Genomic DNA, 13428 nt, shown 5'->3' with positions numbered 1-13428 from the left:
TTCGTGCGTGCGGGCACTCCACCGCCGAGGTCGCGTCGCACAATGCGAGCACACATCTCACACACCACGAGATTTGCCGCGGGTACTCCATTTCAACTGCATCGCAGTCCCAGTAAGTTAAGGTGCCTTTAAATATTCATCCAAAACTATCCAACATTTTTTTTTCTACACGAAATGTACCATAATAGTACATTATTATTAACGCAGAATCTACCTAGGTAATTTTCTGAAATATTTAGGTATTGAATAAATTTCGAGCTGTTGGGTGGATGGAATTCAAATTTGAATTACATGTTCCTCAAATAAGGTCTCTAAATTCATACGAGTAAGTTTTGACTAATCAAGCAGAGAGGAGCGCCTCCCCCTCCTCCTAAGCGCCGGCCGCCACTCCGGCCCCGCCGGCCACCACTCCGGCCCCGCCGGCCACGCCCCTCCACTTTCCCACTAACGCACGACGTTACCGCTTCATTGCCCGAACACGCGAATTCAAATCCCGAGATTTCCGGGACAGATCAATCCGATTGATTACCAGCGATTCCTTTCCTGAAGGGCGTGCGTCAGTTCGACTGACCATCCACCATGGGGACCCGTGCACTCGGCCACGTTAAACACCCGACCGAAGTCCCCTTCAGGATCGTTATGTGACGAGCTTGACGCCCCTCTGCGGGTTCACTTGGCCCTCTCGGTAGGCTCCAAGGCGCATGACTCGTAAACCCGGACTCGTAGGAGGGCTGCGCTGGCGTTCCCCTAGGATAAGGAGTGGCATCTCTTTGGAGAGTCAAACCACGCGCCGGCGTCGCCACTCGAGTTGCCATGGCATGCCCTCACTCGGGCTCCTAGTCCATCTCCGAGAGACAAAACGAATGCCATTGGGTTTTTTTCTCGACTATCAACAGCACCCGGTCATCTGGGTAAAACTAAAGTCCAGAATTTGTTGTGTTTTCGTCCAAGGGAAAACAAATCACGGTCCGGAAACATATCCCGAGCGTCCCTGCAGCACTCGGACCCAACTGAAGAATTGGTTTGTTTGTCCTACGAAATCCCAACTGATTCAGGGGCTAATGATGTGGTCACCTATTACAGGTAGGGTCAAGGGCCCATCATCCGGGACCCATAGGGGTCCCTTCACCATCATAGGTAGGTCTTTGGACCATGTCAGCATTCGGATGATACATCAGAAGGATCACTCGGACTGCTCTGCAGCACTCGGACAACCACACGTCACTTGACGGACGAACTACCACTCGGACGTACCGGACAGGGAGGCGTCGTGGGAGCTGCAACGGTTGAAGAATCCTAAGTCATCCACTAAATAGAGTTACAGCTACCGTTACCTGTAACCGCTGTAGTAGAGGCTCATTACACTAGTCACTGTCTCATTCAATGGCATTAATTACCCCGGCGGCGTGGGAGACATGGGACTGCAGCACACTCCATATAAGCCGCTCCCCTCTCCATAGTCGGGCACGTTCAACCCTTGTAACCATATCCATCAAATCAAAGCAAGCCTCAGGGCACGAGACGTAGGGCTTTTACCTCCACCGAGTGAGGGGCCTGAACTCGTTAAACACGAGTGTTATACCTACGCCGTAGCTAGGCTCTGCCCCTTATTCGTGCCCCTGGTACTCATTGTCAGGATCATAACCCCGACACTCACCGGCGGCGAGAAATGCGAGGGAGAGAGTGGGGAATCGCGGCGAAACGCGGCGGCGGGGGGAAGGGTTTCGACCCGTATCTGCCCCGCAAACCTGTAGATATACGGCATCGGGGGTGAGGTTTGCTGGCCGCGGCAAAAAAAAAAATTACAGGTCGGACGAGTATACGGGCGAGAAATGCCTGGATTTTGTTGCTTCGATTTCGTGGTCTTTATGGCAAATCCGTAACAAAACGCTTATTGAAGGCACTTTCCTTAAACACCCGGCTGATGGCCTTTACAAACAGGGGCGGAAGCGATTGAGGTTCTCTGCACAAAGCTTCGTGTTCATGCCATGGTTCACGGCAATATCCCCGATTGTTGAGGTGTCGGAGGGATTTCGTCGCCAACTATTTTATGTTATGTTTGGCTTTTGAGCCAAGGCCCCTACGGGGTTTGTATCGCGTGTTTGTGTCATTTATTTCTTTGTTTCAGACATGGTTTGTAAACTTTTAAGGGCTTCAGTTTGCTAAAATCGGGTAAGCGTCTATTCTCTAAAATAAATCTACCATGACTGTGAGGTTGGATGAGGGCCTCGACGTTAAGCTGCTTTCTTCTGTTTCTATGTTTGCTTGATGCGTACGTTGCATGTCAGCTGATTTTCAACACTTTGTATCTGTCGTTGTAGCTTTATTAATCTATAAGGTTACGCATTATGCCTTGGATATAAAATCAGGGCACTATACGTCTATACCTACGGATGAATTCACAAAGCTCCGTTTGTCTGTCCTAGATCAAATCCTTTTCAGTTTGATGCGGCTATGTAGAATTTATCAATGTTAACGTCTACGACACCAAACATATGCCACTTGATATGAAATGAAATATATTTTTATATTGTGTTTATATGAAGCTGTTGATGTTAATATCATAAGCCTGCTCAAATTTAAACAAGTTTGACTTTAAGTCAAACCAACAGGTCTTGTAAAATCGACATGAGAGTACTAACAAGTTCTGATTTTTAATTTGCCCCCGGTTTGCTACCAGCAAATTAACATATATCGATATTCAATAGTTGATCTTTTTGAAAAACCAGGGTCACTGACAGCTGGTTGTAGAGGTAGACAAGACTATTGTCCACACGAGTCACACGTGGAGCTTTAACTTGCTCTCCGTGATTGATTGTTTTGTCTTATTAAAGGAGATGGCTGGCCAACTCCACTGTCTACCAGTCTAGTTGCAATCAACAGCTCTCCTAGAGATAATGTGAGTATATAATAAGCGAGAAATACACTTCGGAGCCGGATTGTATATACACCTTATATGAAGATTTTTTTTAAATAATTAAACATAAAGTCAAAATAGTTTAGAAGTTTTTTTGAATAAACTTGACTTAATTTCGCACTAGTATATAAATTTTCAAGAAAAAAAACTAACGTGACTTTAGTGCAAAAAAGACAAAATTTACTTGCTATTATTGGTCACTATTCACACTATTTTAGCTACAAATTTGTAATTTTTTTAAAAGAAGTCGAAGGGGGATTTTCTTTTCGTGGAATTTTTCAAACAAGTACAATGAAAGATCAAGTTTATTTAAAAATATTTTTAGAATTTTTTGACTTTTTGTTGAATTACTAATTTTTTTTCATATAGGATGTAGATACACCCAGGAACCAAACGTCTGCGTCCATAATAAGCTTGCTTGCTAGCTAGTGCCTCACTCTCACTACACATACTCACACAGTAGTCACACTCACTTGTTACGCTTGCGCTCTTATATATAACTGTTTTGGGCGAGCCAGCTGAATTAGCTCAATCATTGCAAGGGCGAAAGAACACGACACAGCAGCAGAAACGGCATGGAGGCCAACGGGTCGCAGCAGGAGGAGCCTCGGCGCCTCAGCTCCGGTGATCACGAGTCCCTCAAGGACCCCAAGAAGAGGAAGGGGGGGTGGATCACCTTCCCTTTCCTCGCAGGTTTGTGCCTCAGCTAGCTCTTTGAGGATGACGAGTTCCTCAAGGAAACCGAGACAAAGGCAGGCATGTTTACAAGTTTGTGTGTGTGATGTTTGCAGTGGCCATACTGTGCCTCGGGTTGGCGAGCGGGGGCGCCATGTCCAACATGGTGGTCTACCTGATAACGGAGTACCACGTGCCCAGCGTCGACGCGGCGCAGATCTCCACCATCATCTCCGGCTCCATCAGCGTCGCCCCGGTGGCCGGCGCCATCGTCGCCGACGCCTTCTTCGGCTGCTACCCCATCGTCGCCATCGCCATGGCCACGTCCGTCCTCGTAAGTCACACTCACACCAACTTCCTTCCAAATTAAACGGCCGATGATCGGTCTGCGCCTGTGTGCACAGCACAAGCATATATTAAGCTTTTGCTTCCCTCGTACATGCGTGCGTGCAGTCCTTGGTGATGTTCACGCTGACGGCGAGCCTTCCGGGCCTGCGGCCGGCGGCGTGCCAGCCCGGCGCCGGCCCGTGCGAGCAGGCGTCGACGGGGCAGATGGCGGCGCTGTACGCGGCCGTGTTCCTGCTCTGCCTGGGCGCGGCGGGGGCGCGGTTCAACCAGGCGACCATGGGCGCCAACCAGTTCGAGGCGGCCGCCGACCGCGACGTCTTCTTCAACTGGTACTTCATCCTCCTCTACGCCTCCTCCGTGCTCGGCGCCACCGTCATCGTCTACGTCCAGGACACGGTGTCCTGGACGCTCGGCTTCGGCATCTCCTGCGCCGCCAGCGTCGTCGGCCTGGCCGCGCTGCTCCTCGGCGCGCGGTACTACCGTCATCCCGCCGCCCAGGGCAGCCCCTTCACGGGGCTCGCCAGGGTGGTCTTCGCCGCCGCGAGGAAGAGGAAGGTCAGTGTCGTGGCTCCGGGGGAGCTGAAGTTTTACCACGGGCTACGTAGGGAAGACGACGACGGCAAGAACGGCGGCGACGATGTCCTTCCTCCGAGCGACAGCTTTAGGTAAGAAAAGATTTCACATGCACATGCATGTGCATGCTGAATCTGCTCCCCAACAAAAGTAATAATTATATAATCCACCCCACTACGTCCGAAATTAAATTTTAATAGATCGTGGCCAATTTTAGAAACCTATGGTGCAAATAGTTTTTTCGGGAAAATGATTGGAGTAGGGAATAATAACTACTCTCTGTCTCACCAGTGTCAAAAACATCTTGCATTATGGGACGAACTAGTAATAAGTAGGGAAATGTGAAAGAACAATATGAATTTATTTTGGTTTTTCCTCGCCGGGATGATTTTCTTATGCAAAACATAGAAATAGACGCTCACGAACACATGCATGCATACATTCACCTCAATGAAGACATACACGCATATAATACTCGTATGAGCACCTGTAAGAGATTGGTTCAACAAATCTTAATGTTGACGAAGTCAAAGTCTTAAGATTGACGAAGCTCCACAAGTGCATCACTGCTGTTGGCCCATCACTAATCACTGAAAAATAAAATTGTTAAATTCTGAAATAAATCCAGGAAACACTCATGCTAAGTCTAGATTCTAGAACTTGAATTTAGATGAGCAGATTTCACCATAAAAGGCTGACCAACTAATGAGAGGATAGTGCTGCTTTCGTATTGTACCGGCCCATCCTCGACCGAGTAACAAAAGTATGTGCAAAAGGGCCCTGCTGCACTGCACCTACGTAGCTTGACATACAAGTAAAACAAGCAAGGCCACGATCATAAGCACATCCTCTCCGTGGCTAAAATCATAGAGTGTACCAACCGTGCTTAGCCTTTCACGGGCATCTATAGCTAGCATATGTGCCTGCAATCCTTTCTGACATGTACATACATATATTCCTGCCATTTGCTTAGCACGATTGTGCCACAACCGATGGCGCACAATCTTCAACTATTGCGCGTGTGGACCCTGTTGGATCGTACACAACTCCGACACCTTTGCTCCAAAATGCTATAGCTACCACGTCCACTCAGAATATTAATATTTCCAATTGGAGTGGCAGTGGCTACGGCCCCCTTTCCTTGTCTCCTCCGTCCGACAGCACAATACTTGAGAATTGGTTCCGTCAGATGTAACTACCCGTGGTGCCATATCTTTCAACATCCGTGGAGAACATTTATCCTCGATATAAATACTTTTGCCCATGAAAACAATATATGTAGGTTAGATATATACATTTTTGCGCAGTAAGACCATCTCTAACACTTCCTCTAAAATCTTTTAATCCTTTCAAAAAGCTTTCTATCAGTAACTTCTCTCTCCTCTTGCGACACACGCACTCTCTCTCCCACCAACCCCACGACGACGCTCCTCCCTGTCGTCCCTGACCATGGCCTTATGACCTCTGACGAGGATTCCCTTCGATTTCTCATCTTCCACATCGTCCCACTACTAGGGAAAACCCTAGCAGTAGCGCGGGGGGCGCGCTACTAGTACAGCGCTACAACTAAAGTTTAACGGTAGTGCGGTTGACATGGCACTACTGATAAATCAGATAGCAGTAGGGGTGTCCCAAAGACCGCGCCACGGCTATATACTAGCAGCGAGTCCAGGACCCGGGCTACTACTGCTCGTCTTGTATTTCATTTGTCTATTTTTTTGTGTAGTGTATTTAATTATTTATCAACCGTTCAACAAGTTTTGATACAGTAGCAATTTAGAGATTGTTATATCATTATGATCACAACGAGTTATTATATCAGTCGGTGAAAAAGCGTGGATTACATTCAGTGGAGGCAACATGGTGCAGATCCAAAGTACTACTAATTTGATTAGTAAGTTGCCTCCACTTGAATCTAATCCACGTTTCTTTCACCGACTGATATAATAACTTATCATGCTCATAATGATATAACAACCCAACATCATCATCATCATAATAACTCATCATCATTATCATAATAACAAGTCATACTCATCATCATCATAGTCATCTAACAACTCATCATTGTAGTACATCATATCACTCATCATCATCATCATAAAAACAACTCCTCCTCGTCATCATAGTCATAACCAACACTAGAAGTGTTCTTAGCATATTATCATGAGTACTAGCTAGCTAGGACCTGCTACCCCCTCTAAGGTAAAATAGTGTAAAACAGGATAGCCCCTGACTCTCCATTATGGAGAATGGAGATTATCCTGTCTCCAATTCGTGGCTTCGGACCATTTTGCCTCCAAGTAACTCCCTGCGATCATTCACAATTTTTTTTTCATTCTTTGATTGTGAGGTCTTCATCTCTTTGAGAAATCATGTATGCACAACGGTTGCAGACTTTGCTGTAGGCTAATAACTTCAATGCGACCTTTCGTATGCATCAGATGTGGCACACAATCCTTCGGGATTTTCTTTTGAAGAGCATAATAATAACGTATTTAGCAATGTAGTTTAGCTTTAGAAGAATGTATGCAAAAGATGTACTAGTGTCATAATAGTAAAAAATCTTACCATGCCATTTCCATGGATGTTACCATAGTTCAACACGTGGACTAGAGGCACATATTGACCATAATGTGGAGGAGTTTCATAATTGTTATTGAAGGTCTCAACATCAATAATAAATGAGACAAGATGATTTTTCTCCTCATAAGTTAGTTCAGAGCCATCAGTGTAGTAGGTTTTGTCTACTATTTTTCGTACATTTTTTGAAGAACGAAAATAAGTTGTTAATGAAAATAGGTCGTCAATGATTTTTAAATAAACAATATAAATTACTTAACAACTTTATTGACAAACTCACAAAAAGGTAGAATTGGAAGTGTGTCCACATCCACCCAAATGTCGATATTATTGTCAATTTCATCTTCGGGCCCAAGATCGAAGGTTATTTTCATATCCTCCTTGAATTCATAGGCCTTGCAAGGTCCACTCCAAGTTGAGCAAGCAAAATATGAGCTCCTAGTTTTTTATTCCTTCAATTTGGGGAGTTAAGGCTTCGGGATAAGTGTAGGGATTAAATTTTAGGGAAATGGCTAGAGATTCTTTAACAGAAAATAGCATATGTTAGAATATCGTAATATTGTGAGAAGCTTATATTCTCCACCCAAAAAAAAACACATCACTATTATTTGCTAGCTATATTAGCCTCTCTTCCTCATCTTCATGCATACTGAAAATGGAAATATTCTTTCCGTCAAAATTTGTAGGTTTGTACACTACTTTTCATCTGTCCCTATTGGTGGTTATGCAGAGTTTTGTAAAACGTGACATAAATCTACAATCAACTCTACACAAATTTGGTTTTGAGCATAATGGGGCCAGTGTTGGGTATGTGTGGGGCAAGGGTTTGCCTCGATGTCCCTGTCCAGTGCAAGTTAACTCCCACCTTCGCGCTATAATAATCTTATCATATGGTTACCATTGAAGCAATGACATGGACATATTATCACACCATCATGCTACACAAATTAATGGTGCTTAATTTTCTTGATTAGTAAACTCCTCAGGCACGAAAAATATTGGCTTTACAGCCCATCAAACTATTAGCCCGTCCATATCCTGGATACCAAGATTGCATGCAGAAAAGTAGTGTATTAGCTACTAGGCGGTAGCTAGTAAAGGAATGCACTAGCTCATCAGTTAGAATATATGCTATCGGTTCTAAAAAGCTAATAAAATAAAACAATAGGTCCAGAGAGAGCCAAAAAGAATACTCTCTCCATCCTAAAATAAGTGAAAAAATTTAAACTAAAACCACGGCATTTATTTTGAGACAAAGGGAGTATAATTTAAGCTTACATGGATCCAAGAACCAAATTATCGTTGTCACTGAAATTTCAGCTCGGCAAATTAGTCTCACACACAAATATAAGTACTATTTATAAGTACCATGTACCTAGATTAAAGCACAATTTACAGTTTACAACTCATTAAATGAAGAAAACTTAGCAACAAGAAGCTAATCACTTATGCATTGAAGAGCAGAGCTGCTAAACTTTTTTGTGCACTTAGCACCTCATCTAAGCGCTATGCACAGGAGGAGGCTACAATATATGCTACCAGTTCTGAGTGATAAAAGAGAAGTCCAGGACCAAGAGCTTAAACAATCATAAATTTATAATTTAAGCTCACGTGCGTTCTATAGAACCAAAATGTCACTGTAATTGAAATTTCAGCTCGGCAAATTAGTCTCACCCACAAACTTGAGTAACATAATGAAAGCAAGATTATGGAGGTATGATTATAAAAACATTTCAATATGAAAGCATCAAGTGTGACGTCACCTGAATCTCAACGACTGCAACTACAAATGGTCGCCATTAATTAAGATGGATGAAATGAAGATCTTAACAACTAATGGATGGCACTCTTGTAAACATGCATGGTCATATAATTGAGAAATCATCCACGACAATGACATCCGCTTAATTCCACGCTAACCGATCGCGTGCAGCTTCCTGAACCGTGCTGCGGTGATCACGGACGGCGACGTGGACGGCGCGAGCGGCTCGGCGCTCCGGCCGTGGCGCGTCTGCACTGTGCAGCAGGTGGAGGACTTCAAGACGGTGCTGCGCATCCTGCCGATCTGGAGCGCGGCCATCGTGCTGAGCGTGGCCATCGGCGTGCAGATCAACTTCACCGTCCTGCAGGCGCTCGTCATGGACCGCGCCGTGGGGCCATTCACGGTGCCGGCGGGCTCCATGATCGTGGGCACCCTCATCTCCGTCGTCATCTTCCTCGGCCTCCTCGACCGGGTCCTGCTCCCGCTCTGGAGGCGCGTGACCGGCCACACGCCGACGCCGCTGCAGTTGGTGGGCGCAGGCCAGGCGCTCACCGTGCTGAGCATGGCCGCGTCGGCCCTCGTGGAGCGCGAGCGCACCGCCACCGTGCGCGCGCACGGCCAGGAGGGCGACCCGGCGTGGGTGTCGCCGCTGTCGGCCATGTGGCTGGTGCTGCCGTTCGCCGTGGCCGGGGCCGGGGAGGCGCTGCACTTCCCGGCGCAGGTGACGCTCTACTACCAGGAGTTCCCGCCGTCGCTCAAGAACACGGCCACGGGCATGATGGCCATGATCGTGGCGCTGGGGTTCTACCTGAGCACCGCCCTCGTCAATATCGTCCAGCGCGCCACCACCTGGCTGCCGGACAACATGAACGCCTCCAGGCTGGAGAACCTCTACTGGCTGCTCACCCTGCTCGTCGCCCTCAACTTCGGCTACTTCCTTACGTGCGCAAAGCTCTACAGGTACCAGAACATCGGCAAGTAGCTCAAGCTCAGGAGACAACAATCGTTGCTCTATATGGCATGGTGTGTGTGTGCTTGATTTGGGTGTGATGAACGACAGTTTTGGCAGAGCTATGAAGCTTCCAACTCTGTGCGGTTTGCCTGGTTTGAGAAGAGATGTTATTACTGTGTGGATTTTGATGAGCTTCCAACTAAATGCATGCTACCATCTCCATTCTCTGTATGGTCGGTTCTGTAACAAGCTGGATAAACCGTGCTTTTTGTTGGGATATCCTCCTCATGTGGGATGTAAGGAGATGACCATTTGAGACCGGGTTCGGCTCACCTGCAGGGATCCCTGGCAGGAAATATTGTGCAGGCCCAATAAAAAACCGCCACGTGTCTGTGTGGGCCAACTACTCAAATTAAAAATAGACTTAATTTGATACGAGAAGAGCTCGCGGGGCAGTTAGGCGAACATGGAGGACTCCGGCGACATGCGGCGCACTGGAACGCGGACGTGAGCAGCAGTGTCCCTTCACGTGGCCGAGCAGAGCTCCGCCGCCGTCCGGTGGTCTCCTCCACGACTTCCCGGGGCTCTGGCCGTAGTGGCGCTACCAGATGGCCGCGCTCGTCGGTCGCCGCGTCCTCGTCCGCGACCTCCGCGGCTTCGGCGCTGGTCTCTCCTTCGACTAGGTGCACGCTGCGGTTGCGTCCTTGCCGGGATGACGGTCCACACTGGTCTCTCCTTCGCAGAGGATGTTGTCGAGCGCTGTTGCTATGCGGGATGTGGCGGTGCAGTTTGCCTCCATCCATGCCGAGTTTGATGCAGCGACTATATATGGACGTCCTAGCATATGCATCGGTTGGAGTCATCTCTAGCATATTCACGTGAGAACCAGCCATGCTGCAGTGGTACAACGTTCTCCATGTCATCGAGGTTGAAAGGCTCATTCAACTAGCCCCCTCGAAAAACCATCTGCTCCAAACTACTTGCTCACATTTTATTCGATTGGTTGTGTGAACTCTCATTCACAAAACTCAGTTCCTTTAACTGATAAACAAGAAGAACGTATGCTCCTGTCAAAAGAAGAAGAAGAACGTATGCTGAAAGACACAGGAGATGGCATGCCACCTGGTACCGCGTGATGCAGTGAGCCCATCGCCTCGAGGAGGTTGTCGAGGAGCACGACAACATAGACGGCGGGGTCGGCTGGGACGCCGGAGTCGCTGAAGCCGCGGAGGTCAGGGACGAGGGCGCGACGAGCGCGGCCATCTGGTGGCGTCACTACGGCCAGAGCCCCGGGAATCATGGAGGAGCAGCACCGCCCGGACGGCGGCGATGCTCTGCTCGGCCGCACAGGCTGCTCACGTCAGTGTTCCAGCGCGCCGCATGTCGCCTGAGTCCTCCATGCTCGCCTAACTGCCCCGCGAGCTCTTCTCGTATCAAATTAAGTCTATTTTTAATTGGAGAAGTTGGCCCACGCAGACACATGGCGATCTATTATTGGCCCTGCACAGTATTTCCTGCAGGGATCCCTGCAGGTGAGCCGAACCCTTTGAGACCTTTTAGGCAGCCCAAAAGGTGCAGAAGCCCACTACCCATTAGGGTTATGACCTAGGGTCATTTTGGACTTTGCACATGAGTGGATGGGGATGCTTTACCCTCCATCCAGCAGCCAGCACTAAGAGTGACGAAAATTAGTTTATCCTCCAAGAGAGAAGAAGAGAGAAAACCAAGAGAGCAAGGGAAGAAGAGGAAGGTTGAAGGAAGAAGCAAAGGGAGCTCCTCCCCAAGGTTGTGATGGTCCAGATCCATTACCTTGCCTTCTTCAAGCTTCGGTTCCACCATCTTTGGTGAGATTGTTCCAATCACTAGTTCTTGAGCCCCAAATCTTGTTGTGTTCATCCAAGATTCAGAAATCTTGATGTATGAGATCCTCTAGTGTTGTCTAGAGAAGAACTTGTTGTATCCCACATTTGATAAGAGTGGAAGAGGATTTGGGTGGCTTCGGTCCGTGGTTTTTTCCCTCAAGTTGAGGGGTTTTCCACGTAAAAATATGGTGTCTCTTTGTTGATGCTTGATGCTGTCAGGAAAACTTACTCCTACCACAAGACACTAGGCTGAGGAGTGTCTTGCCTGCTGAGTAATATTTTCTGCCTCCATATATGCTGCTGAGATGATTTCCTTCCGTGTTAAGCAACGATCCTTGAGTTAGTACACAATGTGGTGCTGAGATTATTTGTTTCCGCTGCAGTTTTTCAGTTAACCACAAGTGCATTTGTGTGCTAATTCCCAACAGAGTGGCATCAGAGCCTTGGTTGCTTAGAAGGTTGCAAATCTCAGTTGCTTGATTGTTGCTGGAAGTGCTGCTCACAATGGCTTTGGAAGAAAGCGCTACTACAAGTGGCATGATAAAACTTGATTCTTCCAATTACTCATTATGGAAGCCCATGATGAAAGACATCCTTTATTGCAAGGATTTGTATAAGCCAATTGTGAAAGACAAAATACCCACAAGTGTCACGGAAGAAGAATGGAGAGTGTTGTATAGAAAGGCAGTAGGTATGTGTAACGCCCACGATGCGGCTATATCTCCCACGTGTCGAGGCACGACTTAGAGGCATAACCGCATTGTAGGTATTGTCGCAAGAAGGGTCATCTTCACACAATCCCATGTAATGAACAAGAATGGGATAAAGAGAGTTGGCTTACAATCGCCACTTCACACAATACATAAATTAAATTCATACATCATCCAAAATCCACACATAGACCGACTACGGTCAAATCCAAAAGAAAGGAAGATAACCCCAAATGCTAGATCCCCAATCGTCCCAACTGGGCTCCACTACTGATCATCAGGAAACGAAACATAGTAACGACCACGTTCCTCGTCGAACTCCCACTTGAGCTCGGTTGCGTCATCCGCACTGGTATCGTCGGCACCTGCAACTGTTTTGGTAGAATCTGTGAGTCACGAGGACTCAGCAATCTCACACCCGCGAGATCAAGACTATTTAAGCTTGTAGGAAGGATGGGGTAATGAGGTGGAGCTGCAGCAAGCACTAAGCATATATGGTGGCTAACATACGCAAATAAGAGCGAGAAGAGGAGCAACGCAACGGTCACGAAGCTAGAAAAGATCAAGAAGTGATCCTAAAACTACTTACATTCATACATAACCCAAACCGTGTTCACTTCCTGGACTCCGCCGAAAAGAGACCATCACGGCTACACACACAGTTGATGTATTTTAATTAAGTCAAGTGTCAAGTTCTCTACAACCGGACATTAACAAATTCTCATCTGCCACATAACCGCGGGCACGGCTTTCGAAAGATAATACCCTGCAGGGGTGTCCCAACTTAGCCCATTATAAGCTCTCACGGTCAACGAAGGATAAACCTTCTCCCAGGAAGACCCGATCGGTCTCGGAATCCCGGTTTACAAGACATTTCGACAATGGTAAAACAAGACCAGCAAAGCCGCCCGAATGTGCCGACAAATCCCGATAGGAGCTGCACATATCTCGTTCTCAGGGCACACCGGATGGGCAAGACGTCGTGTTGGCATAGACCCTGGTTGCCTAGGGAGCGCCGGACATCGCCCGGTTTGGGCCAGCACTCG

The 13428-nt window shown here is 47.3% G+C and overlaps 1 protein-coding gene across 1 annotated transcript; it reads left to right on the top strand.

Annotated features, from left to right (window-relative positions):
• Positions 1 to 3370: 3370 nt before the first annotated feature.
• LOC123167396 (protein NRT1/ PTR FAMILY 2.3) lies at positions 3371 to 10089 on the top strand. The gene is made up of 4 exons (XM_044585235.1): positions 3371 to 3610; positions 3709 to 3926; positions 4046 to 4605; positions 9030 to 10089. Exons 1-4 carry the CDS (start codon positions 3493 to 3495, stop codon positions 9838 to 9840), a joined length of 1707 nt encoding a protein of 568 aa, XP_044441170.1. The 5' UTR covers positions 3371 to 3492; the 3' UTR covers positions 9841 to 10089.
• The last annotated feature ends 3339 nt before the right edge of the window (positions 10090 to 13428 follow it).

The sequence above is a fragment of the Triticum aestivum genome, chromosome 7D (assembly GCF_018294505.1).
Source record: "Triticum aestivum cultivar Chinese Spring chromosome 7D, IWGSC CS RefSeq v2.1, whole genome shotgun sequence".
Taxonomy (NCBI): Eukaryota; Viridiplantae; Streptophyta; class Magnoliopsida; order Poales; family Poaceae; genus Triticum; species Triticum aestivum.
Note: the sequence above shows the minus strand (reverse complement) of the source record. Positions and strands in the feature narration are given on the sequence as shown.